This window comes from Asterias amurensis, chromosome 2 (assembly GCF_032118995.1).
Source record: "Asterias amurensis chromosome 2, ASM3211899v1".
In the NCBI taxonomy this organism is placed as follows: Eukaryota; Metazoa; Echinodermata; class Asteroidea; order Forcipulatida; family Asteriidae; genus Asterias; species Asterias amurensis.
The window spans coordinates 4,968,553-4,996,339 of NC_092649.1; the positions used below are offsets into that span (position 1 = coordinate 4,968,553).

A 27,787-nucleotide genomic window follows, 5' to 3' on the forward strand; every position below is an offset into this window, starting at 1 on the left:
AGTGACGTTTTGCTACAATATATTTAAACAGACAAAATGGCTGCCGGAATTCAGGGACATTATAGAAATCTTTTGTAGGTTGCATTTCAAAATGTTCACGTTCTTCTGAAAATAATTTTGTTTCCAAACAGTGACTTGTTTTTGTTTGACCTTGATAAGATAATTCTCATTAATTTTGCATAGATTGGGATGGATGAATCATTTTGAATCCAATCGCCTAAACCCATCAGAAAAAAAGAAAAAAAAACCAGAAAAAACAGAAAAAAACAAACAAATAAACACCCCAATGACCCAACAACCAAACAACCAAACAAACAAACAAACACCCCATTGATTGTTTACATTTATGTTGAACCAATCACAGAGAACAGAATAGCAACATTTTGCTGAACATCTTGCAGGGTCATTTTGCCCTGGTGTTCCTCAGCTTAAGGCGCATAATTTCTTCAGTAGTCGTGTAAGAGACCAATGTTTCATCAAAGTTTAGAGTGAAAAGCAACAATTCCTTGATAACTTGTAAAATAGGCATAATCTTTTGTGATCACTCAAAGAAATACTCTTACAAAATATTTTCTGCTGCTCCGAGTAAAAATATTGTTAGGGATTTTTTTTTTTTTTTTGTGCTTTTGGCATAGGAACTAGTTGGCATAGGAATCAGGCATACCCAATGTAAGACCAAAGGGTCTCTCAAGGTGAAGGCTACTAGGCAAAAAAAAAAAAAAAATAAAAATGGATTTAAAAATAAACTCAAGTAAAATTTCCTGGCTTTACCACTCAACATCTTTGCTAAAAGTGCTATGATGTCCCAATGATACAAAAGTCTATTATTTGAGGGTCTGTAGACACTAATAGGTTAAGGATTAATGTAATTTGCGCATGATGAAATATCGCAAGTCCTTCTAATCCTCGGGTTTGGTTTTGACTTTCAATTATTCAAGTCTTTTAGTAAGTCGATATGTTTAGTTTTTATTACCCTTGCACCGATGTGTAGTAAGCACTACATGTACTCAGTACTTCCCTGAGGTCTGTGAAAAACAAACCTCAAATCACTGGGTTAGATTCAAACCTGCAACCTTTTTGCAATGTTTTACCAAAGATAACCAAGCTAGCCCTATGGCAAAAGGCAGTTCGAATCCTACAATGTATGTGCTAGCAGTGAGTACCACAACGATTTAATAGTCAATTGGAATGGGAATAAAAGAGTAGTGCGATTTATCACACTGTTTTAAACGGCCGTTAAAGAACTCATCGCTACCTTTTTATTCCCTTCTTTATACACACCAGTGTAAGAGTAGAAAGGTTATTCATTATCCTCGTTGCAAAATCAGCATTTATAAAATTTAAATCAAGATTTCCTGACTTGCGTTCAAATTTTAAACAACTTCTTTTTACCTTTTCTAACCACTGATATGTATTATATCCATTATTTCTTAACATCATTTGCCCGATCTGTAGGCATTTGCATGTAAGTGTGCAATTTTGATTTTAGTATTAGTATTAGTATTAGTATTAGTATTAGTATTAGTATTAGTATTAGTATTAGTATTAGTATTAGTATTAGTATTAGTATTAGTATTAGTATTAGTATTAGTATTAGTATTAGTATTAGTATTTAGTATTTAGTATTAGTATTAGTATTAGTATATTTGACCCTCTTTTAAATAGTATAGATGTTTTTGAGGTGTTGTTGTTTTAGGGCGAAGGTGATAAAGACAGTGTGGCCTTTGGCCTTTGGCACCAAGAGTTTTGTTGGGCTGGTGTCCCAGGTTTATCTGTCCACCAGAGATTCTGTCCACATATATGGGGAAACTCATACAGGCTGAAGGAGCAGGATTCAAATGAGGGTGCTATCAGAAGAGGTTTGTACACAGAATCTCCTGTCACATAGGCTTCTTTCTTTTTTTATTGGAGGGGGAGGGGGTTGGAGAGTAGAGGAGGAGGTAGAAGTAAAAAGTTTGACATCTTGATATAACACATATTTTTATAACTATATTGAGCATTTAAAAAAAATGGTGGCCAAAAAAAACCAATTACGGAGAGCAATGTTGAGCTTGGAGTTGGATAAAGCTTGGTATGAAAATCAGCATTATTGGTGAGACAGGGTAATTTAGAATCAATATAAGTGAATTTTTGTTTGTTTTAATCTTAACAATTGTTTGAACTATTATATGGTAGCATTTATGTAGTCCTTCAAGTTTTTAACTTGATTCAATGTTGTTATGTGCTTTAATTCAGATGTTGTGTCTTTAATGACAGTTGTATATGTAAGCGCAATATAAAACTAATTTCTGAAAAGAGTACAAAATTTAAACCAAAGAGATTTTATCAAAACTGAATTTATCAAAACTGAATTCTCCATTTTATATTGCAAAGATTTATTTGATAATACCAGGTACTGTTTGTGTTGTTTTACTTGCAATTTCTGTTTTATAACTTCAAATGTATTAATGTCTTACAAAGTAAATCTTTTATGAGCGACCTGAAATTTTCCATAGGGAATTGGGGTTTTTTTGGGGGAGGAAATATATAAACAAGTTTTTATAGGCAATTTGGGGGTGGAAAAAGTTTGCTGTGCAAACGTTAGTACATGTTTCCTTGAAAGTTCTTGAATGCCTGTTTATTTTTCTTATTACAACATTTAGGTCCTCTATTTGGTGGCATAATTTCGATTTTTATCTCCAGTGGAGAATGGTTGACCAAAAAATTTGATGGGGAAGCTGAAATAAAACCTTGAAACTATTAGTATTAAATGTATCTTTTTCTAGTTATTAGAGAGGTTTCGCAAGCGTGCGGATACAGATGCTGATATGATAACCGTATTCGTTCACATCACCCATGTGTTGGATTTTGTTTCGCAAAATATAGGTATGTGTCACTTGAGTGCGCTCGCATTTATCACAAGTGTTTTCCCGACAAGCATGACCTATAGGGACCCCGTGTTTTTTTTACACTGCATTCTCTCTTCGTTTTGCTTGCAATCGACTAACAAATTTCTATCTATATCAACCACGATACCAGTGAAAGCAATTCTGTTGGAAATGTTTTTGATCTGGGACAAAAAGACAGCTAAAAGGCTGCAATAAAAGAGTATCCGTTTTTCTACGCGTTGTATGAGCTCCTGTATCTGTAGCTAACGTGTGTGCAAAATAGGATAGTGGCGGATAAGCGTCATGTGAAAACACAAAGTGTCTACATTACGTATCGGTATCTGTATGTGTATCCGTAGACTTGCGAAACCTCTCTTATGTGTGTACACATCACCTAAACTTACATGTTCATGCACTGATAAAAAAGTTATGAATAAAACAAAGTACATTTAAGTTTCATGTGTGTGGTTTGTTTTTGGTCTCAGAATGATCTTGATTATTCGCTCTTCTGTTGTGATTTCATGACAATTGATATTAAAGGCACTGGAGTATTTACCAATAATGTACAATATTGGTATAAATACTAAAAAATAGTTGTTACATGAAGCATGAAAACTAACTTGGTAACAAGCAATGGACAGCTGTAATAGTATAAAACATTCTGAGAAACGGCTCTCTCTGAAGTAATAGAGTTTTTGAGAAAGAAGTAATTTCTCACTAAACTATTTGAAAATATTTAGACCTCGGCTGAGGTTTTGACTTCCAACATGTCCAAGGCATCTGAGAGCACAGACCTTGTGCTTCAAGGGTGTTTTTCTTCCATTATTCTCTCACAACTTTGACGATCAATTGAGTTCAAATTTTCACAGGTTTGTTATTTTATGCATTTATTTTTTATGTTGAGATACACCAAGTTCAGGTTCAGGTTTATTTCCATACCATTTGTACATGTACAATATAAGGGGCAAATAATTATAGAACTGAATAACAGTATGCATGGTATGTGGAGGTCGCAGACAGGAAGCCTAGGCTTGTACAAGGTCTGGCCTCTGCAAAAAGAATACATGTATAAATAATAAGTAACAATCATGACTTTGAAAATAGATAAATAAGCAATATTCAACATGTGGTTTATTAATTTAATAATTTAATTTAATAATTATTCATAACCTGACAATTTAAGAAATACAACACTTAAGAGAAAAATAACCATCTATAACTTAACAATTTTAGTAATACTGAGTCACATGGCAATTTAAGTAAAAGTTCATAACGCTTCTTGTTATCGTTAATTATATTAAGAAGAAGTTGTTTTTTGTAGTACTTTCGATTAGCTCTTGTCAGGGGCTCACTCGAATGAGCACCACGGGGTCGACACGGAAGCTAATCGAACACACCCTATAATTCTGGCTAAAAAATGTCCACTTTTCACTGGGTACAAGCATCTTGTGAGCCATGTGGAAAAGTTAAAAGTTAAAATGTTCACCAAGTTAAAGAATTCACCCGAACCTTGTACAATGAAGTTTATTGAGAAAAGATCAGTTTTTCAAACTAAGTTTTCTTGATTCACAGTTGTGCACATTCACAGCTTACAACCTGTTGCAGTGAACACTTATCTTTCTTCATTTTGCCATACGTCAACAAAAATTAATACAATCTACTCGCAGAAAAAAAGCAATGGTAGGTGAGGTATTCTCATACACGAGCCGACCAGTGCCGTAACTAAGGTAAATTTTTAGGGGGCACAACAGGGGGGGGGGGGGGGGGGGGAGCAATACGAGCAGTTTGAATTTCGGTTTTGATTATTGACAAACTATTTAATAGTATCCTATATACACTGAAGAACAAAGAAATGTCTCAATCGAAGCTCAACCGGGGCCGTGCGATAAAGGCCCATGCCTTTGAGCTTGGGTCCGTTATCGCACGGCCACGACCCTGCGGTTTTAATGACCTTTAAAGAACTCGTCGCTACCTTTTTATTCTCTTATTTAAAATGACTTTTAGGCCTATTATTGCAATGACCATAAATAACTCTGATGCAGGCCTCAGAAAAGGCTTTCAAAATGTATGACATATTTAACTGCGAAATCAAAAATTAATGCAACATGAAAACGATCTAATAACTTGGCAAATCTTTTAACTGGTACATGTAGATGTTTTTGTTAATGAAATTTCCAGAATTGAGCTCATAGCTGGAAAACCTTTAACAACATCTAGAAAAATTTCATTCTTGAATATGAATAAAACATGGCACAAATTTTTGAATTACTGCCACAGTCTGTAAACCAACTGATTTTATTTGTGCCGGATACTGAATTGGGCAAACCGAACACAAGAAAACAAGCGGGGTACACCTGACCCCAAATAATCAGGATGCACTTGCACCCGAATCTGGTTCAATTTGACCCAAAAATACAAAAAAAAAACAGGATGCACTTGCACTTCGTGTATCACAACTTCTATATAAAATAACAAACCTGTGAAAATTTAGGCTCAATCGGTCATCGGAGTCGGGAGAAAATAACGGGAAAACCCACCCATGTATCTGCACGTTTCGCCATGTCATGACTTTTTGTGTTTAAAATAAATCCGCAATTCTCGATATCAAGAATTGATATTGTTTTACTGTTTTCTCAAAAAGCAAAGCATTTCATGGTATAATATTTCAAGAGAAGTCTTTCACCACTACATGTACCTTCTGTAAACCCTGTAAGTTATTTGTAAATCTGTGAACTTTTTTGTTTGTTTCTGTACTGAAAGGATCCAATGGCTTTAAACCTTGTGACCCTGAGTCTGTCAATCCAAACTTGAGATGGGAACATATACAGAATACATAATAGACTCTACATGTACATGTAAATAAAATATATATAAATTAAATATATATAAGAAGATACAAGAAATAGTAATAATTTAAAAAAAAAACTGTACTTAAATAGAGACAAAATAAAGCTTTAGAACAATCAATAGGACCTGAAACGAATATAAAACACATGAGATTAAACAGAAGTGCAAGAACAAATAAGAATTAAGCACAAAACAAAAGTTATGTTCCAAAATAAACCAAAATAAAACAAACAAATAAATACGCCAGAATGTGAAAAACAGCAAGTAAGTAAAAAAGCCTCATGAAACTTTCGAATGCCATGGCAACAATACCAAAAACAATTAACAAATACCATTTTGTTTATAATAACTATTACAGGTTGTTCAACAAATTCCCAAATCGGGGTCAATGGCTGTCTGTACCCTTCCAATTGTGCCATTGCAGCAACTTGAAAAAAAAAAACAGCCACTACTAAGAACATAGTGCAAAATAACAGGTGGAGTAAGTTGGATGGTGGTAGAAAAATTATTCACATCATCCACGTTGAAAGACTGCGACGAAGTGACAGACAAAATAATAAACCCCCAAAAACAAAAATCCTGATGGGCAGAACACAAATCCTGATGTGCGGGAACCACCTTGATTGGTTGAAACAAAAACAAACATAATACACTGATAATAATTGCTACATTTTTTCAATTGCAACAGGACAGCATGACCCCAAAAAACCCTGCAATGATTTTGTGTAAACTAGATGGCATGGGTGCACAGGGAAAAACAATTATTAATTGCCTGTAAGAAAACGCTGTGGGTATGCCCGGAACAGACAGTGTACAATGAAGGTTACGCTGAGTATACACCCTTTTATGCTCAGGGTCATGAAAGGAATTGTTATGTTTTACTTGCAGTTCATTGTAAATTGAAAATGATATTCTGAAATAAATCTTTATCTAGAAGACATAATGAAGCAAGTATTATCTTCAAGCAAGCTAAAATCGTTTATTCTGATTGGTTGATCCATGGCAACAGCAGTGTGACGTACAGTGTATTGCACCCTTCGTATTGCACCTTTTTAAAGCAACGTGTGAAATTTGCTTGACTGTATACATGGTATAGCTGGTTAATAGCCAAGTACAGTTTACAAGAATGTAAAACTTCGCACCTATTTGTCCAGCAGACGAAAATGGAAAACTAGTTATAAGTACTGAGTATACAGTGCTACCACACATCGGTGGGTAAAACCAAAATTAATATCATTTAAATTTCTCTAACCTCACGTAAATGTACATGTACATGGTGTAGAATGCCACTGTGTTTGATGCTTGATACCATATCAATGCAACTTTTGTAAAAATCCACAAATAGTTGATGATTTCACGTTTTTAAAGGCAATGGACACTATTGGTAAATGTCAAAGACTAGCCTTCACAGTTAGTGTATCTCAACATATGCATAACATTACAAACCTGTGAAAATTTGAGCTCAATTGGTCATCAAAGTTGCGAGATAATAATGAAACAAAAATAACCCTTGTCACACCAAGTTGTGTGCGTTTAGATGGCTGATTTCGAGACCTCGAGTTCGAGCTCGAGTTTCGAGACCTCAAAATCAAATACTTTTTTCTCGAAAACTATGGCACTTCAGAAGGAGCCGTTTCTCACAATGTTTTATACCATCAACCTCTCCCCATTACTCGTCACCCCAAAAAAAATTTATGCCAATATTTATTTTGAGTAATTACCAATAGTGTCCACTGCCATTAATGGTCTGTAAATGTAACCACCATTTTTTGCCGATGATATTCCATCAAAACAGAGTTGAGTTTGACTATATCACAGATGAAATTCCTCTCTAATCATCCACTGCTCAAACCAGTGTAATCGATTGTCATTGTCTCTGTGTGCTACCACTTTGAACGATCTAATATTATTCCCTTCATGCGTGAACCACCACTTATCACATGGTCCTTGGAGCCATAATCGCACACAGCAACCCATGGAACAACTTGAGAAGGAAAGTGTTGGAGATCACAACCTCCGGCCAGCTCCAATTTCCAAAGGAAAGAGCACCCCCATCTTTGCATCTCCCCTAATAACATTGAGTAACGTGAGCAAGAAGTAAATCTTCTCCATCAAAGAAAGAAGGCACAGCTTTATAAATGCAGTGGACACTATTGGTAATTACTCCAAATATTTATTAGCATAACACCTTACTTGGTAACGAGTAATAAGGAGAGGTTGATGGTATAAAACATTGTGAGAAACGGCTCCTTCTGTAGTGCCATAGTTTTCGAGAAAAAAGTAATTTTCCACGAATTTGATTTCGAGACGTCGGGTTTAGAACTTGAGGTCTCGAAATCAACCATCGAAACACACACAACTTCGTGTGACAGGGGTGGTTTTTTCTTTCATTATAATCTCGCAACTTCGATGACCAATTGAGCTCAAATTTTCACGGGGGGGGGGGGGGGGGGGGAGCCACAGTTTAAGAAACCGGTGTTTCTATTGGATGTTGAACTTACATATAGCGGGTAATGAATGTTTTTATTGGTCGATTTTGCCCTACTGACAGAGCAGCATATTGTATTGGGGCCATATCCTTCTCCGTAAAAGTTGGCAGAATGTCAATGTCAGCTTCTTGAGGTGTCTCTTCAAATGAGTAGCCCACAATGATGCAGATCCACATCAATTAGAGTTGGCAAGTTACTCAATGACTCAGCAAAATGTGCCATGTCATTCCATATCAGTCTGCAGTCCTGTCAATGTCAGTGTCTTCAATTTCTTTTACTCTTTTAAAATGAGGACCCCACAATGATGCGCAACCCCCCCAGGGTTTTATTCCCAGACATCTCCAGATCAATAAGAGTTGGCATGTCTGTCACTGACTTAGCAATAGGTACAATGTCATTCAATATCAGTCTGCAACTTTCCAAACTCAGCTTCTTGAGGTGTTTCATTCTCTTCAAATGAGTAGCCCACAATGACGCAGAACCACCCAAGGTTTCATTCCCAGACAAGTCCAGATCAGTTAGAGTTGGCATGTCACTCACCGACTCAGCAATAGGGGCCACGTCCTCCCCCATCACTTTGCAGTATGTCAATCTCAGCTTAGTGAGGTGTTTCATTCTCTTCAAATGAGTAGCCCACAATGATGCACAACCACCCAAGAATACATTCCAAGACAGATCCAGTTCAATCAGAAATGGCAAGTCACTCAGTGATTTAGCAAAAGGTTCCATGTCATTCCATAACAGTCTGCAACCTTTCAATGTAAGCTTCTTGAGGCGTTTCATTCTCTTCAAAGAAGTAGCCCGCAATGATGCACTACCCCCCAATTCATAGTAAGACAGATCCAGATCTATTAGATTTGGCATGTCACTCACTGACTCAGCAATAGTTGCCAAGTCTTTCCCCGCCAGTCTAAAACTTTCCAAACTGAGCTTCTCGAGGTGTTTCATTCTCTTCAAATGAGTAGCCCACAATGATGCACAACCACCCAAAGCTTCATTCCCACGCAAATTCAGATCACCTAGATTTGGCATGTCACTCATTGACTCAGCAATAGGGGCCACGTCTTCCCCTATCAGTTTGCAGTATGCCATTGTCAGCTTCTTGAGGTGTTTCATTCTCTTCAAAATAGTACCCCACAAGGATGCACAACCACCCAAGGTAACATTCCCCGCCAAATCCAGATCTATTAGATTTGGCATGTCACTCACTGACTCAGCAATAGGGGCTATGTCTGCCCCTTTAAGTTCGCAGTATGTCAATCTCAGCTTATTGAGGTGCTTCATTCTCTTCAAATGAGTAGCCCACAATGATGCACAACCACACAAGGTTTCATTCCCAGACAGATCCAGTTCAATCAGAGTTGGCATGTCACTCATCGACTCAGCAATAGGTGCCATGTCTCCCCTTAACAGTTTGCAGTAAGCAATTCCCAGCTTCTTGAGGTGTTTCATTCTCTTCAAATGAGTAGCCCACAATGATGCAGAACCACCCAAGGTTTCATTCCCAGACAAGTCCAGATCAATTAGAGTTGGCATGTCACTAACTGATTCAGCAATATGGGCCATGTCTTCCCCTATCAGTTGGCAGTGTGCCAAGCTCAGGTTCTTGAGGTGGTTCATTTGCTTCAAAGGAGGAGCCCACAATGATGCACAACCACCCAAACACCAATTTGCTAACCCACTACCAAACCCTTGTAGGTCACAGTTTGTAATGGAAAGATGATTTACACTGGAAAGGTAGGCATTATCTTGGAAGTTTGTTTGATTAACAATTTGCTTCACTAATTGAAAGAAGGCGTTCAAACAATCACTGTTCCACCCATCTATTCTAATTTCAGTCCTCACAACTGCATTGATGAAATCCTCTGATGGTAAGCACTTGGACTGACTCTCAAAGTAACAAATAAGACCCAACCTGGGGTCTTCATTCTTCTGCAGTTTCTGCAAGACTTTGTTTGTACATTCCTCATTGTCACCACAACAAAACCTTAACAGATACTCATATGGAGAAGGATATCCACTTGAGGCATTGCAAACCTGGACAAGGATGTCTTCAAATTCCTCTGTGTGGATTAAACTTTGCCAATACATTGCAGCACAGAATTCCAAGAAAGTTTTGTGTATAAAATACACATTGTTATGAACGTCTAGCCTCTTGAAGACCCTTTCGCTAGTGAGAACACCTGCACGTATTGCTGCACCGAATGCTTTCTTGTCAAAATCTTTTTCTTTAAAGGAAAGACACTGATCTGTAGAGATTAAACCATGTAGAGCAACCTTTCCAATTGAAATCAATATTTGTGAAATGTCATCTTGTGAGTCTTCTGCTTTTCTCCTGAATATGTATTTCAATGCATCATTGTATAACCGAGTCATTGTGTCCGGGAGTTTTCCCGACTCTCTCCAGAGCAAGCACATCAAAAGCAGCAACATTGGACTCTTTGCCAAATCAGACAAAACTTCAGAAGATCGTATCTTCTCTATCAGCTTCCTAACATTCTCAGGGTCATCAGGGAAGAATTTATTCACATATTCCTCAATATCCTCAGCTGAAAACCCTTCAACTTCCACATGAGTGAATGGCTTTTCAACCAATGATGAGCTGACTAGTTGGTCAAGGGGAGGACGAGATGCGATAACTACCCAGCATTCTTTGTACTGCTTTCGATTAAGAGCCTTGAGAACTGAACCAAATGAGGACTTATTTAGCTTAGTGGTTGGAAATTCGTCAAACCCATCCAAGAGGATCAACACTTTGTCTTGGTTCTTGTCAATGAACCCTTTTAATTCAGAGCTTAATACAGCCTCTTTGTCCAAAAGCTGCTCAAAGACAGCATCAATAAGGTCTGAATTTGTTTTCAGTTCACGCATTTTCAAAACAAAAACAAGTTTGAATCTTTTGAGTATCTCACTCTTACCAACTGCCCAATCATAAGCGATTTTGTCACAAAGAGTCGTCTTTCCAAGACCTGCCGATCCACTAAAAACAACACGTTTGATGGGATTGCCCTCCCTTGTTTTGAAGTGGAAAATGTCTCCATATGATTCCATTCGTTTTTTCTCTTTCACAATCTTCCCTACCTTGTCAACATGTTCAACTAAAACAAGCTTAGTGTAGATGTCCATTATGTGCATCTGATCATCATCAACCCATGGGAGCATCTGTACAAAGCTACCTGTATTCATGTAAACTTGCTTCAATGCCTCTGGAAGTTCATCTGAAAAAGCTTGACCTTGAGAATCGGGGTTTGATGGGGCTCCTGTTGAGAGGTAATAAACACATACAGGTTATTAAATTCTGACACAGAGTCTTTCCTTGTGACTCCAAACTTGGACATGAAGTCGGACTTGACCCTAAGTAGTCGGATTCAAAGATTAAGAACGACCAACAGGAGCTTTCTACTGACCTGCTGATAACGCCCTCTCTGGTCTTCAAGTTGAAAGTCTTCATATGATTCCAATCTAGTGTCAATTTCTTTAATGTATTCACTGCCTTTTCAACATATTCATCTCATACAAGTTTATCATAGATGTTTCTTTTGTGTATCTTATGAGTATCTACTAGCTACCTGTAGTCATCTCCACTAGCTTCAATGCCTCTCCAGTCACATCTGCAATAGCTTGGGCTTGATGATTGGGATGTGGCATTACTGCTGAGAGATAAAATGAACAAAAATCAATGCAAGAAATATCTTCCATATATTCATTGCTGAAGAGCTTACATAATGTTATCTAATAATTATAAACTCAAAGTGGCTTTGCTTTTCTGTAGAAAACTTGTTTTCATACACCAAAATGAGTTGCTTCAATTTGTCCTCAGTTTTCAGTATAATTGGGGTAACTTGAGCTTGAGGATTGTTGAGCTGCTCCTGTCGTGAGCCGCTCCTGGTGAGCAGTAATAAACAAAGTCCAGCCATCACATATTGTTTTAATTTATTCTTGGATTGTATTATGGAGTAATATAAATGCACGTTTGGTTTATTTTGTTTGTTTTGTAAATTGTTTGTGTTGTGTTTGTTTCATTTTTTCTATAAAGGGGGTATTTAATCTTGAAACTTAAAAATTTTAAATGTTAAATGTAAGTATGTTTTTTTTTTACTTTAGCGAAAAAAGTAATTGTATCTATAGTAGAAAAGTAAAGCTGTATAATACCTGTTACAGATACATGTTGTATGACCTTTTTCTTGAAGGTTATTCCAGAAGCATCGGCCATAAAGACATTACTACCCTCTCCGATTGACATGTCGTTCACCATTGCCTGTGGTTGGTGATGATATAAGGTAAGCGCATCAGATGATTGTGATCTTGTTGCGAGGTCTTGGTGAATTGTAGGAACTATATCTAGAAAAGGAGAGATAACAAAAAAATATTTGAACAAGATACATGATTCCAATTGATGAATACAACAAAGTCATCTTCTGATTTACAGTACCATGTCCACATTGTAACTCACTTGTTTCAATAACAGGTCTTAAAGTCACCTGGAAGTGGTATTTTTTCAAAATAAAGCTTTTGTCACTAATATATGTGTTTTGATGAGTGGAATGTGAATAAATAGTTAACTAAGGTTTTAAAAATCAGTTCTTATGTTATTTACAAATTTAAGAGTAGACCCCGACCCGAGAGGGCGCTGTTCGTGACGTCAATCAAGGCAGACTTTGCCTGTAATGCGTAGAGTAAACACAATTGCAAAGTACATGTACGAACCAAGTCGTGAGTTTGTACGGTTAAAAAAAAAAACATTTTTCCGGCAATGCCGACCAGGTGTATTCTGGTATTGCTGCTGAATGCAGAAAAACACTTTTTGAAATGTACCAACTCACGACTTGGACGTACATGTACTTTGCACGTGTGTTTACTATACGCATTGCAGGCAAAGTCTGCCTCGATTGACGTCACAAAAGGGGTAGGCGGAGTCAGCCCCCCAAACAACTTTATATATTTTTTAAACATATAAATCGTGACAAACAATTACTAAAAAAATTGTTTTATTGTTCGTAAGCATATACTCTTATGTTTGAAAGAAAAAAATATATATATTTCCAGGTGACTTTAAGTTTCCATGCGAGTATATTCTGGAGGAGGTTGTAGCACAGTATAGGAAGATGATGATAAAGGACCATGAAGGATCAAGCTGAAAAGTGAGTTTCTTTCGCAGACAAAACCCTAGCTGCAAGGTTTTTAACAGCCATTTATTTAAGATCGAGACGGAGTTGTATTCCAAGAATAGATTGTCTAAAGTGACTTTGAGTATTAGAACATGAGCAATCAAGTATAAGCAAACCAAGTGGTTAGAGTTGCAACAATTATGTAACAGTTAACTTCATAACATGTAGTAAAATGTGACAATTACATGAATTATGAGGGAGTAAGTTGCTTTCATTTTACTTCAATAAGTTTGTAATGATTCAAAAGCATAAAGGTTCTTGTTGATATGTACCTTTACAGTCACAGTTTGAAGCTATCTCATTGATGATTCCTACTGTAGACGACACACTCTGATGCAGTATGGGTTTCTCTGGCAAATGAACCAAGGCACTCTGATGAGGTTTAAGTTCCTCCAGCATATGGACTGAGGTACACTGATGAGGTTTACATGTAGGTTTGTCCTGCAAATGGACCGAGCCACTCTGATGAGGTTTAGGTTCCTCCGGCAACTGGACCAAGGAACTCTGATGAGGTTTAGGTTCCTCAGGTAACTGGACCGAGGCACTCTGATGAGGTTTAGGTTCCTCAGGCAAATGGACTGAGGCACTCTGATGAGGTTTAGGTTCCTCAGGTAACTGGACTGAGGCACTCTGATGAGGTTTAGGTTCCTCAGGCAAATGGACTGAGGCACTAAGATGAGGTTTAGGTTCCTCAGGCAAATGGACTGAGGCACTCTGATGAGGTTTAGGTTCCTCAGGTAACTGGACCGAGGCACTCTGATGAGGTTTTGCTGTTGTTTGAGATTGAGGCTTCATTTGTTCTTTCCTTCCTCTTGTGTTCTTAGGAATGGCCCCTGTTCTATGAGAAGTTCTCCAGGACTGGACTAAGCAATCTTGTTTCTCAGTAGAGGCGCTCTGCGGAGTTTCAAGTCCTTCTCGAGATTGAAGATTCATTTGTTCTTTCCTTTCTCTTACATTCTTAGGAATGGCCCCTGTTCTAAAAGAAGTTCTCTGGGACTGGACTAAGCAATCTTGTTTCTCAGTAGAGGCTCTCTGTTGAGTTGCTAGTCCTTCTCGAGATTGATGCTTCATCATTTGTTCTTTCCTTCCCCTTGTGTTCTTAGGAATAGCCCCTATTCTAGGAGAAGTTTTCTGAGACTGGACTGCACTACTAGAAGAACCAGGCATGCCAGCAATAGTCTCCATAGACTCAGGGACATCTTCTTGTTTTGATTCTGAGCTAGTCTTTATTTCCTGCTCATCTTGAAGTCGTATTGTGGCTATTTTTACAGTTTTTCCCTGCCCTGTAAACCAAAAAAGACAAATTGTCTGTTGTGTTGGTATTGAAAGTGGGAATTTTTTATTTATTTTTTTATTTTAAATTGTCTTGAGCAAACCAAACTTCTTTTAAAATACTGATGCTTTATACAAAAAGAGAAGCAGTAGATTAAACTTTGACGAATTCTGCTTCCTTGTACCACACACCCAAGCAGTGAATCTCTAGGTTTCTGTCTCTTTCGTATTTTAGTAACCTTCATTAGCAATCCGATTTACCCTAGTTTTGGTTTCATGAACCACCTATCAATCGAATGACTTTTAATAATCAGAAAGGCTGAATGCCAAGAACCTTAAGGGGCAGAAATACAGATTGGCTCACACTTACCACTTCCCGATTTCCGCTTTCTTGTACCGCCCATCAACCCAGCAACTTGACGTAACTCTAGGTTGGTATCTTGCTGAATGCCAAGCACCATCAGAGACTGTGTGTCACAAAGCTGTGTGTTCAACAAAAAAGGATTACAAAATCACCTTAAGAACTACTTGCCCGACGGTAAAATTCCTTTATAATTCTTTGGAAGTTTCAAAAAGCATCTCTAAAGGTGCACACAAAATGTGGGAATAGGTAAAAGATGTGTATATTTTTAATATAGAATTTTTGTGTGGGCGTTAACAATTGAGGGATTTGTTAAAAACTGCTACTGCATGGTATCTCAAAATTTATGTGGGTAAAAGTGTTCAAGATTTTGGTCATTACTACTTGACGTTTTAGTAAAATCTTCTTCGAGTACAACCACAAGTGTCGTCATGAACTTATTTTTTCATGGCAAGTTCGATGACTCAGTCACTTTGACTTGACGTTTCAATAGATGGCTTATAGACGACCTCAACACCATCGGCCTACAACACGATCAAGCTGTTCAAGCTGCCCAGGATCGGCCTAGATAGCAGAGACGAATTTCTGACATTGGACAAATCCGTGGTCACAACGTCTCGAGCCGAGTTCGGCCCGAGTAGCGTCAACTATATATAATAGATGTTGCATCTTTACAAACTGAATAAACAACCAGGACTTTTGAAAATTGCAGCAAAGAATTTCAACAAAGTTTAAAAATACAAAAAGAGGACATATCTAAAACTTTGTTCAGCTGTAAACATTTTGTAGAATGTGTGCTAACAACACAACAATACAAAAAGTAAACTGTCATATCTTCACCAGGTCAATATGACAATTTACTTTTTGTACCGGTGTAGTTTCTTGCCTGCCAGGAAATGCCAAAGAATGCATACCCACGGTCACACTTTTAGACGGACAGGGTTTTCCAACAGACTAAAACTCTCTGATGTTACCTCTGGAAAATACTTCTCAAAAATAAATTCCATTAAATTCACAAAGAAAAACTTTTAGATTGTCAGCACCAAATGATAACAGCCAGTACCTCAATACCCCTCTTAGTGACAAGATGCTGATTCTTTGCTTGGATGTTTAGTCTTTCCTGGATTATTTCCTTCAAGTCAGAGATGGTGGTGGATGGATGAAGTTGCAGACAGAGACTCTCCTTTACTGGATTAGAAACAAATATCTGGATATGACGTTCTTCACTCTCTCTGAAACCAAAAGAAAAACCAAACACATTTGTTTCAACAGATTATTCCCTCATTAAAGGGTTTGGGTACTTTTCGTAGGACACAAAACCCAATGTCACAGTCTCCAGATATTGATGGTAGAAAGCTTCCCTTAAACTATTACTTGCTCTGAGGTGTGGTAGTTTTAGAGAAATGAGTAACAAGTCACCATCCCTGAGGCCAAAAGGAGGCGGATTGTTCGAAGATAGTTTCTACAGAAGATCAGAGCATACTGGTCGAGTTAAGCCAACGGTTTTATTTCAGGACCACCCCAACTCATTAGAGATAGTCATTAAATCGTATTTCCACCATGCAAAGTTTCAAATCCTACTTATCGAAGACAGTTGTTTTTGCATGAAAAAAAATGCATGTCACCTTAGCGTACCGTTTTGCGTCATGTAAGTGATCTATTGTCTTTTGTAGACCCGTTGCACTTCCGAACGTACTTCCAAAGAATGTGCATCCATCATTTCCATCATAAGAAGTCAAATCTTTTGTGCTCGTTTGTGCACTTATTTATTGACTCCCAAATAATGGACAGCATAGGTGCCTGAGTGCTCTATGTGTTGTGCTAGTGATCTGTAGGGAATTTTACAAAGTACACAGAACAACAATTTCTAATGTAGCAATTAAGTTTTGAAACAAAGTGAGGTTGTTTCGGGCACACTCCGTTTGTCAGGGGAGTAATTCTGGTCATACGGGTGTATTGGCACAAAATACACACCAAGTCCTGCATGTGACATTACTGATAATCACATTACAGTAGTGGCAGAACAAAAACATTAAAAAAAAAAAAGGTACCATGTGTAATTATAGCTTAAAAGCAGAATTCATGCTCACTAATCAGACCACAACTTTTTTTACCCTAGTCCCATGGCCCACAATCCCCCATTGTGTTGCTGTTCATTGTTGCAATGCACTGCTCTTTACCTGTCATTCGATGCTGCCACAGCTTGGTCAACTTCCAATTGCTTCTTGGTGTCCACTGGTTCAGATCTTTCTGTATGATTTGACTTTACTACAAATGACGACTTGAACGCCATTTTCTTTGAATTTCCGATGTGTTTCTTGTTGGTCACTACCTTGGCTGATGAGTGGTTGTAGTCTGTTCTTGCTGCACTCAATGCATCCTGCAAGTCAGCCAGGGTTTGCAAAGGCCTCAAAGATTCCTAATCATGGGGGGGGGGGGGAAAGTCAAACATTTGTCACATGCTCTGTTAGTTTTGTGGAGAAAATTTCTCATTCACTGATTCTGATGATATAAAAGTTGTTGTTAGCTTAAAGGCAGTGGACACTATTGGTAATTACTCAAAATAATTATTCAAGCATAAAACCTTACTTGGTAATAAGCAATGGGGAGAAGTTGATAGTATAAAACATTGTGACAAACGGCTCCCTCTGAAGTGACGTAGTAGTTTGCGAGAAAGAAGTAATTTTCCACGATTTTGATTTCGAGACCTCAAGTTTAGAATTTGAAGTCTCGAAATCAAGCATCTGAAAGCACACAACTTCGTGTGACAAGGGTGTTTTTTCTTTCATTATTATCTCGCAACTTTGATGACCAATTGAGCTCAAATTTTCACAGGTTTGTTATTTTATGCATATGTTGAGATACACCTCGAGAGTATAGACTGGTCTTTGACAAATTTTACCAATAGTGTCCAGTGTCTTTAATTGTTTCGCATGGGTTTATTGATATCCAAATAATAAAGGCTCATCACAGGCCCTGTTAACTCGCCATATTATTATTGGAAGATGAGTAATTACCTGTATCGACCCTTGAGGGCGCTATTTATACAATAAAAGTGGTTATAACTATGGTAAAAGGGGGCACATCTTACAGTTAAAGTGCCATTGCCCATAATAATCTGCTTTTTTTGCCTTGGTTAAATTGACTCAACTGTTGCTTACAAAATACCTACTATAAATAGTAAAAATATACAGCTTTTGATACACTTTTGATCTTGGGCTACTCTTGCATGCTTGTTTTCAAGTCATTTGCAATTCAGCAAATAAACCTTCAAAGGATGACATAGGCCTGGATCTCAATTGTATATTTTCTTGAACTGCTTTCATGTATCTGTGCTTTTAAAGGCAAACTATAGTCCTACCGAACCAATTATCGCATTTTCAACATTTGGACATTATCCGGCTTATGTCATGTATGTAGGGGATGAGTGAGTGCAATGCAATCCATTCAAAAATCGGATAAGATTTGAACCCAAAATTTCTCTTTGTTTATGTAACAGGCTCAAAAGTCAAGACTGGAAACAGCATCATGATGTAGTAGTAATGTGTTTTATTCCATTTTTCCAATTGTCTAAACTTATCCGACGCAATCGTACCAGTGCGTTATTAACATATGTAGTAGGTCTGGAGACCAGTATCGGTCTCCTCACCAGTCTCCCCCTCCCCACTGGTCTGGAGGGGAGACTGGTCTCCAGACCGGTGGGGAGGGGGAGACTGGTGGGGAGACCGAGACTCGGTCTCCCCACCAGTCTCCCCCTCCCCACTGGTCTGGAGACCAGTCTCGGTATCCCCACCAGCCTCCCCACCGGTCAGGAGACCAGTCTCGGTCTCCCCACCAGTCTCCCCCTCCCCACCAGTCTCCCCCTCCCCACCGGTCAGGAGACCAGTCTCGGTCTCCCCACCAGTCTCCCCCTCCCCACCGGTCTGGAGACCAGTCTCGGTCTCCCCACCAGTCTCCCCCTCCCCACCAGTCTCCCCCTCCCCACCGGTCAGGAGACCAGTCTCGGTCTCCCCACCGATCTGGAGACCAGTCTCGGTCTCCCCACCAGTCTCCCCCTCCCCACCGGTCTGGAGACCAGTTCTGCCGATCTCCTGTCTCGGTCTCCCCACCCTGTGGTTTGGTCTTGGACAGGTGAATTAGAGGTAATGGATTTTGAACAGTTTTTTGTCACTCCCTGTATTTTGCTTTTGATCTGTGTATAGGGTATTTGTACACCTGTATTAACAAACGTATGAGCTTCCACACTGCCCTAATGTAAGGCAATAGTGTCCAAATGTTAAATAAATGTATCTGAAATGAATAAAAAATGTGTTGTTATTTTTAGGCCCAGAATTTATACACCTTCTTGTTGGGCTATTAGTGTTAAGTCGCTATATGAAGACCGATTTAAAGAAAAGCCATAACAGCAGAGCCAGGTGGGCTAAAATCCCGGCTATTTCGTTTGGCCCCCTGTCCAGCCCCCCTTTCAATGTTGGCGTTCATTGCATGGTCTTCTGCGTTTCAAACAACATTGAGCGGGGGGTACCAGGGATGGGGGAGAGAATGTTTATTGTCAGGGCGAAGTGATGGACACTGGACAGGGGATATGTAACGTTGGGAATTGGTGGCCCAAGAAATTTTGCTGTGATTGTAGGTCATCCGGTCACTTGGACTATGCACACTTGTAGACCCAGTTAATGGGGCCTTGTACTTTTTTTTTTCATTATCGGCGCTATACTCTTTCTTCTTCTTTTCATTATTGAACCTCCTTTGTTCGAAATTTGTCATTATCTGCACTATACTTTTTTTTCTTTTCGAAATTTGTCATTATCGACCGATAATGAAAAAAGAAAAGGAAAAAGGAGTACAGCGCTCAGTAACTTGGTCATCAATCCATACTTATTCAACTCGTGTAGTTTCAAAAGGTGATTTGTATACAAAATTCAACCGAACAACGTTTTCCAAAAACAACATTGTATCTCGTGGCACCCTATTCTGGAACAACCTTAACTCTGAAATTAAAAAGTCTCGTTCACTTAATTCATTCTCAAAGAAATTGAAACAGCACCTCTTGAATGTGTATTTGTAACTGTCATGACTGTAGTAAAATATACACTTTTTTTGTACAAAGACTGTGGCGTCGATAATTATTTTTATTGATTAGTCTGGTCTGTGTCATTGTTTGTTTTATGTTTCTTTGTTCTGTTTTGGGTTGCTTTTTTTTTTTTTGTCCTTGTCGTCCAAGTCCTTGTCTGTCTCAGGGAAATATACAAAAGCATTATGCTTAAATTTTTTCCCTGCATGTTGAGTATTATGTTAATTTTAGTAGTTATTATCTTCAAATTCTATGCATTGCATCTGTCCTTCATTATTATATTCATCGATAATTGTTTCCAAATAAGTATATGCTTAAATTGTTATTGTCGACATGAAAATAAATGTTCATTGAATTGAATTGTCTAGCACACTTGGTAGTGTTGCTGCGATAATTATAAAACCCTACATTCTCCCAAGGGTTGTAGGGAGAATGGAGGGTTCCAATTATCAAAACAACTATTGGTGGTAGAGAAAGCGCTATGATCACTTTAAACATACGCGCGACTCCAATCATACGCTATTGACAGGCTGGACTCCTCTGATGTAGTCAACAGAAACTGACGTCCTTCCCCAGGGCTAACCATCGACTATGTCCAAAATGTCTTTGGTTACATTGGCATGGAATGGATCGGCACGGCCCAAGCAAAATTAATAAATGGTCTGCACGAGCGCCCGAACGCCCATTGAGTCTGGAGTAGCCCCCCCCCCCAAATTGGTCCAATCCACTCCCCGTATCCTTGGCCCCAGCACCTTTGATCAATTTATTTCGCTTTTTTGTCGGCAACCAGCAGCATCATGAAACTTAGGCCTACCGATCTAATGCTACTGAAGTAGACAGCCCTAAGCCTGGATTTGTTTAAAAAAAGATCACACGTTTTTGATAATGATCTTGACTACTTGCTCATTTTCAAAGCGCGCAAACTATGTGGTCGTTCTCATAATTAGTCAGGTTCCATCAATCAAAAAATCAGGCAAGTTGTCAAGATCGTTGAGATTTTTTGTTTAGTTCACACTCAAAATTCATTCGTTTTTTACCCCAAAAGTGTGATTTTTGTTAACAAATACTGGCAAAGGCGGGCTACAAGTAAAGTAGCTACTGGCGTAGGGCTGTCTACAAGTAGCATTAGATCAATAAGTTTTATGATGCAGATCGTCGCAGACAAAAAAAGAGAGAAAGAAATTGGTATAAAATTCAAAGGTGCTGGGGCCAAAGAAACGAACGAAATGAATTGAACCAACTATTGGGCTATCTACATAAGTCAGGACAAATTCTTACTTGTAAAAATAGACCCAGTTACTAGGGCGCTGTACTCCTTTTTTCGAAATTTTGACATTATCCGACCGATAAATCATAATGTCAAAATTTTGAAAAAAGGAGTCCAGCGCCCAGTTACCACTTACTGCCCCTGGCTGGGTCTACTTGTAAAACTAGTCTGTCTGTGACTGTGGTTTATTAACTGTCATGACTGTGGAATCCTTAACTGTCTTGGTCGAGCCACGTCAATCCGAGTACGAGTAAGGTCAAAGTACACACTCACTTTAAACATGCTAAAAATGCCACATTCGATTTCTTTGTTTAGCAAATCAGTATTTTTGTATAGCAAACTTACCATCTCTCTAGCCCTGAATAGGACGCCTGCATGCATGCTTACTAATACTACATTCAATTGTTTGTATTCTTTTTCGTCTGCTTCTTTGAACTGAGGAGACAAATGCAGGATCTCTCTCTGAGATATCGATGTTATTGTAGAAAACACTACCGTCGGTAGTACCGATAATTTGGATACACTTTACTAGAGTGGTGATGCAAAAAGAGACAGTATTTCGTAATCTTGAGCATGGAAATCAGGGTAATCCCCCTTTTGAGACAATGAACACCACGCGTTGCATACATGACGTCAGTGTGGGGGAGTAGGGCGCCCTCATGATTATCAGACCGTTATTAATTCAGCATTGAGCAAAGATTCCCATTATTTGGCTTGTGCTGAAACTTGTAAAAAGAGACAAATTATCAATCACATTATTTTAGTCTAACGTTCGTTGATGAATACTTTCTGCGTTTTTAATCCTATTATACTATTGATCTGAGATTTGAGTGTTCGTCTACTGTTTGATATAATTATTTTTTGATTTGTGTTATGGTGTTACATTGTATTTTAAGGTGATATCACAGGCCGGATAAAGGGTGTTCATCAACTTTTAACAAAATAATTAGCCTATTTTTTTTATATTGTATTTTTTTTATATTGTATTGTTAGCGAATGCAGTAAGATGGCCCAGACGGAGTACAAAGGAAGACATGACAAGCTGGCCAATGTGATTCACTGGGATCTGTGTAAGAAGTATGGTGTCAAAGTGCTTGCGAAATGGTACGACCATGTGCCGGAGAAAGTTGTAGAGACCGACCAGGTCAAGATCCTATGACACTTTAACATTCAGACCGATCATGTTATACAACATAGACGTCCGGATGTTGTACTATTAGATAAGACGAAGAAGATGTGTCATCTCATTGACATAGCTGTGCCAGGTGATATAAGGGTAGCTTCGAAGGAGATAGAAAAGATCGAGAAGTACCAGGACCTGGCCAGGGAACTTCGTAAGATTTGGCAGGTAAAGGTAAAAGTAGTCCCCGTGGTGGTTGGAGCACTTGGCACCATTCCCAAAGCACTGGGGAAACACCTAGATGAAATAGGGACAAATGTGAGGGTAGATCTGTTACAGAAGGCAGCGCTTTTGGGAACAGTGAGGATCCTGAGAAAGACCCTTGAGATCTAAGGCTACGGGGTACGGGACGTAGCCCGACTCGAGGAGTTACCGGCACAAAGGAAAATGTGATCTTTCTTTTGCATGCTGTGATAAAATGAAATAATAACAATAACAATAACAATAACAACAACAACAATAACAACAACAACAACAACAACAACAACAACAACAACAACAACAACAACAACAACAGCAACAGCAGCAGCAGCAGCAGCAGCAGCAGCAGCAGCAGCAGCAGCAGTAATAGTAATAATATAATAATAATAGTATAAGTAATAATAACAATAATTATAATAATAAAAATAAAACAGTATTTATATAGCACAATATGAATGGGCATTCCTCAAAGCGCTTAACAACAAAATGAAAAGCATTATGTTGTGTATACTAACAATATTATGAGCTTGATGCTTTTTTCCCTCCTATATAGTGGGGTTGCGATGTCATGCTGCATGCTTCAGCATGCACAACGCAGTGACCCAATCCATTAGTCACTAATTCGGCAACTAAGTGCAAAGACGGTTGACCAATAAGCTTCTTTTGAGGCGTGGTTTGTCTGGGGTTTGGTCAGTACTTAAAAAGGACGGGTTGTTGTTCGTCTACGACATATCAAATAACGGTACTGCTCCGTATGAAACCATTTGTTTCCTTTTCTAGCAGTTTCCTATTCGCTAGAAACGGGCTTGCCTAGTTTGTTTATCAGAATTTAGGCAAAACTATTGCACTTTTTTTCTTTTTTTTTACCTTTATTTTCTCGACCGAGTGACGGTTGTCCGTGCTTAGACTTGCGTACAGATCCAACAACTTTGTCTGACAACTTTGAAAAAATAATCTCATCACATTCAGTACCTATTTCTTCTGCAAAAGAAAGCCGAGTTGTCAAAAAGAAATAAATAAAAATGGCAGGTAATAACTCGTCATCTTGGAACAATCAGCTAGACTTTTCAACTTGCTCCGAAGATGTTTCTTGCGTCGTGAAAACTAGCGTTGTAAGCCTCATTTCAGGTCTTACCGTTGTGGGCAACCTCATGAGCTTAGTGACACTCGTTTCCACCAAATCACTTCGGAACTGTCACGGGTACTTGCTGATCTCTCTCTCGCTCGCCGATCTTTTCACCGGTCTTGTAGCGACTACATCCATTTACCCGACAATCTTTAAGAAGTGGCCGCACGGAGATCTTCTCTGTTTCTTGGTGGCATCGGTCGAAGCGTCAACAAAGAAGATATCACCCCTGACGATGACCGTGATGAGTATCGAGCGATATATCGCGGTAGTGCATCCCCTCCGCTACATTCGTATCGTCACCAAGAAACTAGTCCTGTTCAGCATCGCCATCGCCTGGTGCACCCCCATTGTTTTCTACATACCGCTCTTTCTGAAAGAGCAAATAGCCTACAAGTTTGCCTTTCGACTCAGTTCATGTACAGCAACCTACATCGATCAGGTGGTCTTTCTCCTACTGAACACGGTTATATTTGTTTTGTCCAGCATGCTCACCATCTGTGTTACTTCGTGTTTAGTATGGAGGGCCTTCAAACAGAACGCCCGGATGCGATCGCTCCTGACAAGAAAGCATGGGGGACGTGCCACCCAGACGAAGAGGGCAATCAAGTTTTTCCGGATGACCCGCATCATGTGTTTTACCTTCTACTTTTGCTGGGCCCCTCACGTCACGGTTGGTATCTTCAGCATCTTGGCAAAGAAAAGGGTTCCATGGAACGTCTACTTCGCGTTGTACTGGCTTCATTACTCTAACAGTTTCTGGAATGTGGTTATCTACTTCGCCATGAACGACACTTACAGACGCCGTTTTCTGATCCTTGCTCGATCTCCAATTACCGTGTTCGCCCTGCTGTGCCGACGTAAGGTCGACGGTGACTAGAGCCGCAAAACAAGGTGTCCGGAGTGAACAACATTTCAATGGCTGTGGTGACTAGCAGTGCAAGTGTGAACAGTAACAAACAATAATCAACGGTTATAATCGATCTTATCATTACATACATCGTCTAAGATCACATATTTACATAAAACTTACACGGTTAATGATGATTACGATAGTAGAAAACACCCCTTGAAATATTTCTGTCTGAAATGTATTCGATGAGAAATAAATAAAACTAGTTCCCGTTTGGTGTTCATCGCTCATTTACATTTTTCTTTTTCGATGTTTGCAAAATGCGAAATCGGTTTTTCAGTATTTCTCGTGACCGAGCCAGATGGCCGACCGATCTCAAACCTCAGGTTTACCAGTTTATGTGTGGTAGGCTGCATACAGTGCAATACACAGCCAGCAACTGATTTGTTAAAAAAAAGATTGTGTAATGTTCCTTTAAAGGCAGTGGGCACTATTGGTAATTACTCAAAATAATTATTATCATAAAATCTTTCTTGATTACAAGTGTAGCGGAAATGCATGTGACGGAAAATGTGAGTGTTTAGTGAAGTCCATGCGTTTGCATGTGTTTGTGTGTGGCCGGGCGATCGATGCAAGTGGGCGGAGCCTAAGCGCTTGCAGCGACTCAGGCTGGCATGGTGCGCGTGCGCAGTGATCAGGTTAGCGGGGTGCGCGTGCGCAGTTAGCAACCTAGGACCGCATGTGTGTAGAAGCCCTGGCACCGGGGGTTAGCGGGCCGGGGAGCACATCACGCACGGGTCAGTGTGTTTAGTGAAGTGATTCGAGCACAAGACGTGCGTATCTAGTATAGTGTTTTCATGGTGTAGTGAGACCATCGTTTTTTAAGAGTACGTGTAATGGGTGATTGTCTTTGGATTAGGGTTCAGTGACAATTTAAGGTCTTAGTCTTGTTATAGTTTTTACGAGTCTGTTTGGCGGTGCTGTCGACATTGGACGATAGACGATTGTAAGTTTGATTTGATTGCAGTTATCGGAGATATATTGTATCCTTGCATTTTATTTGATAGGCCAGGGGTCTTATACACGAGTTTATCCTTGCATTTTATTTGACAGGCAAGTGGTCTTTACCAAGTTCATTCTTGCATTTTATGTGATAGGCCATGCAGGGGTCTTATACGTGTTATCTTTGTATTCTTATATGATAGGCCAGGGGTCTACGGAATTGTTATTGCATAAGTTGTTGAGTATTTCTGGGTGTATTTTCATGTAATTGTGTTTATGTGACACGCTAGTTGAGTGTATAGTTTCCAGTCACAAATGCTTTGGCTTGTGACCAGGTAAAGAACACCTTCTGGTAGTGTAAGAATTAAGTTATAAGGCTGTGATTGTGTTTATGTGACACGCTAGTTGAGTGTATAGTTTCCGGTCGCAAATGCTTTGGCTTGTGACCAGGTAAAGAACACCTTCTGGTAGTGTAAGAATTAAGTTGGGTTTTCGTGGTTATGGTATTGCACTAGGAACGTGTAGAGGCACACTGTAAAAGCTTTTGGCTTGCAGTAAGTGTGAACACAGTTCGGGAAGTGTGATTTGGTGTGGTTATTTTCTGGTATTTGTTGTTTTCTTGTATTGGTTGTTGTACCCGATATTTAGTGTTCCGTGGGCAGTGGAGACCTTTTTGGAGGACACAATGTGAGCAGTTGCACAAATATAAGGGTTTCAGATATATAAAGTAAAAGTAAAGGGAGGTTTACAGGATTACAAATATATAAAGTAAAAGTAAAGAGAGGGTTACATGATTACAAAGTAAGTGTCATCATCAGGTTACAAAGTAAGCGTCATCGGGTTACATGGTTACTTTGGATATTATCAGAGGGTTACTTGGGGTTACTGTGGAGATAGCAGCTGGTTACTTGGAGTTACTTTGGTTGTAGCAAAGGGTTAATTGGAGTTACTTTGGATGTAGCAAAGGGTTACTTTGGGGTTACTTTGGATGTAGCAGAGGGTTACTTGGGGTGACATTAGAGCAAGGGTATGTGTTATCATGGGGTTATTTTGTAGTACTGATTTAATGTGTTGTTGAGATGTATATTCATTGACCCTAAGAGAAAGGTGTTTAATAAACGAATCCCTGCCCAATTATGTAAATGATTTGATTGAATGTGATTGTGCAATAAAGGATCTAGTGATCAGTTTTACCGACAGCCAATTTGTCAAGGTTTCTCTGCGTACGTGTAACTTGTGTTTGTGTACCTAACAGAATTAGACTGATCATTACGCAATCGGCGGTATATTTCCTCCAAAACGGAGGCTTTAGACCCCTTGATGGTCTTTAAGCCTGGAGAATAGTTAGGCCAAGGATCAAATTGTAATTTGCCTGTAATAATTTGCAATTGCCCGCCACACAAGCAATGGGGAGAGGTTGACAGTATAAAACATTGTGAGAAACAGCTCTCTCTGGACTTACGTAGTTTTCGAGAAAGAAATAATTGTCCACGAATTTGATTTCGAGACCTCAGATTTAGAATTTGAGGTCTCGAAATCAAGCATCTGAATGCACACAACTTCGTGTGACCATGGAGGAAGGAATAGGAGCTCGAACGACCCGCAAAACCGCAGAGTAACAGGTATACCCTGACAATGCCCCTGTCTGACCAGTGGAAAAAGATAGGAGACCTCCAGCTGGACGGCCGATTAACAAGCAGGATTAGATCTCTTTGTACAGAACGTGCGGTACCGCCGCTCTGCACCGTTGCCTTCGTGTAAAGTTGAATCATTGGAGAAAGAATTGTGAATATACACGTTTTCATGTACCGTTTGTGGTGTTTCACTGAAACATCATGGCATATTTTTACATTTTTTGTGACTTTCCGGTCACTAGCGGTGGTTCAAAATTTGGGTATTAGCACACGAGGGTGGTTGGTATTCAATTGTGTTTTTCGATTTGGTGGGCACAAGTTAGTGTACACAAATTTTAACAGGTCTCAAAAAAGTTGTTTTTCTGTGTAACATCCATACGACATACGACACCATAGTTGAGTGAAGAACCCAGTGCGCACGCGCAAACTCACATTACGCCAGGTCG

The 27,787-nt window shown here is 39.1% G+C and overlaps 2 protein-coding genes across 3 annotated transcripts; one reads left to right on the top strand and one right to left on the bottom strand.

Moving 5' to 3' along the window:
- Positions 1-648: 648 nt before the first annotated feature.
- LOC139933994 (NACHT, LRR and PYD domains-containing protein 14-like) lies at positions 649-21,929 on the bottom strand. 2 transcript variants are annotated; one of them, XM_071928248.1, is made up of 8 exons: positions 21,691-21,929; positions 17,185-17,423; positions 16,068-16,236; positions 15,014-15,125; positions 13,644-14,654; positions 12,356-12,544; positions 11,773-11,853; positions 649-11,463 (listed from the first exon to the last, which is right to left on the bottom strand). In XM_071928248.1, the coding sequence occupies exons 1-8, from the start codon at positions 21,724-21,726 to the stop codon at positions 8,486-8,488; spliced, it is 4,815 nt and encodes a 1,604-aa protein (XP_071784349.1). In that variant the 5' UTR covers positions 21,727-21,929; the 3' UTR covers positions 649-8,485. The 2 variants fall into 2 exon arrangements, with proteins under 2 accessions (XP_071784349.1, XP_071784348.1); XM_071928247.1 differs by having other exon boundaries at positions 11,773-11,856.
- Positions 21,930-23,748: 1,819 nt separating this feature from the next.
- On the top strand, positions 23,749-24,732 carry LOC139950181 (somatostatin receptor type 5-like). Its single transcript, XM_071948821.1, has one exon. It carries the CDS (start codon positions 23,749-23,751, stop codon positions 24,730-24,732), a length of 984 nt encoding a protein of 327 aa, XP_071804922.1.
- Positions 24,733-27,787: the final 3,055 nt, after the last annotated feature.

Coding starts and splice junctions, on each gene's coding strand:
- LOC139950181 (XM_071948821.1), top strand. CDS start 23,749: ATGGCAGGTAATAACTCGTCATCTTGGAACAATCAGCTAGACTTTTCA.
- LOC139933994 (XM_071928247.1), bottom strand. CDS start 21,726: ATGCATGCAGGCGTCCTATTCAGGGCTAGAGAGATG. Junction 15,126..16,067: donor TCACTAAGAGGGGTATTGAG/GTACTGGCTGTT, acceptor TTGAACACACAG/CTTTGTGACACACAGTCTCT. Junction 12,545..13,643: donor TTCAAACTGTGACTGTAAAG/GTACATATCAAC, acceptor CTCCTTTTCTAG/ATATAGTTCCTACAATTCAC.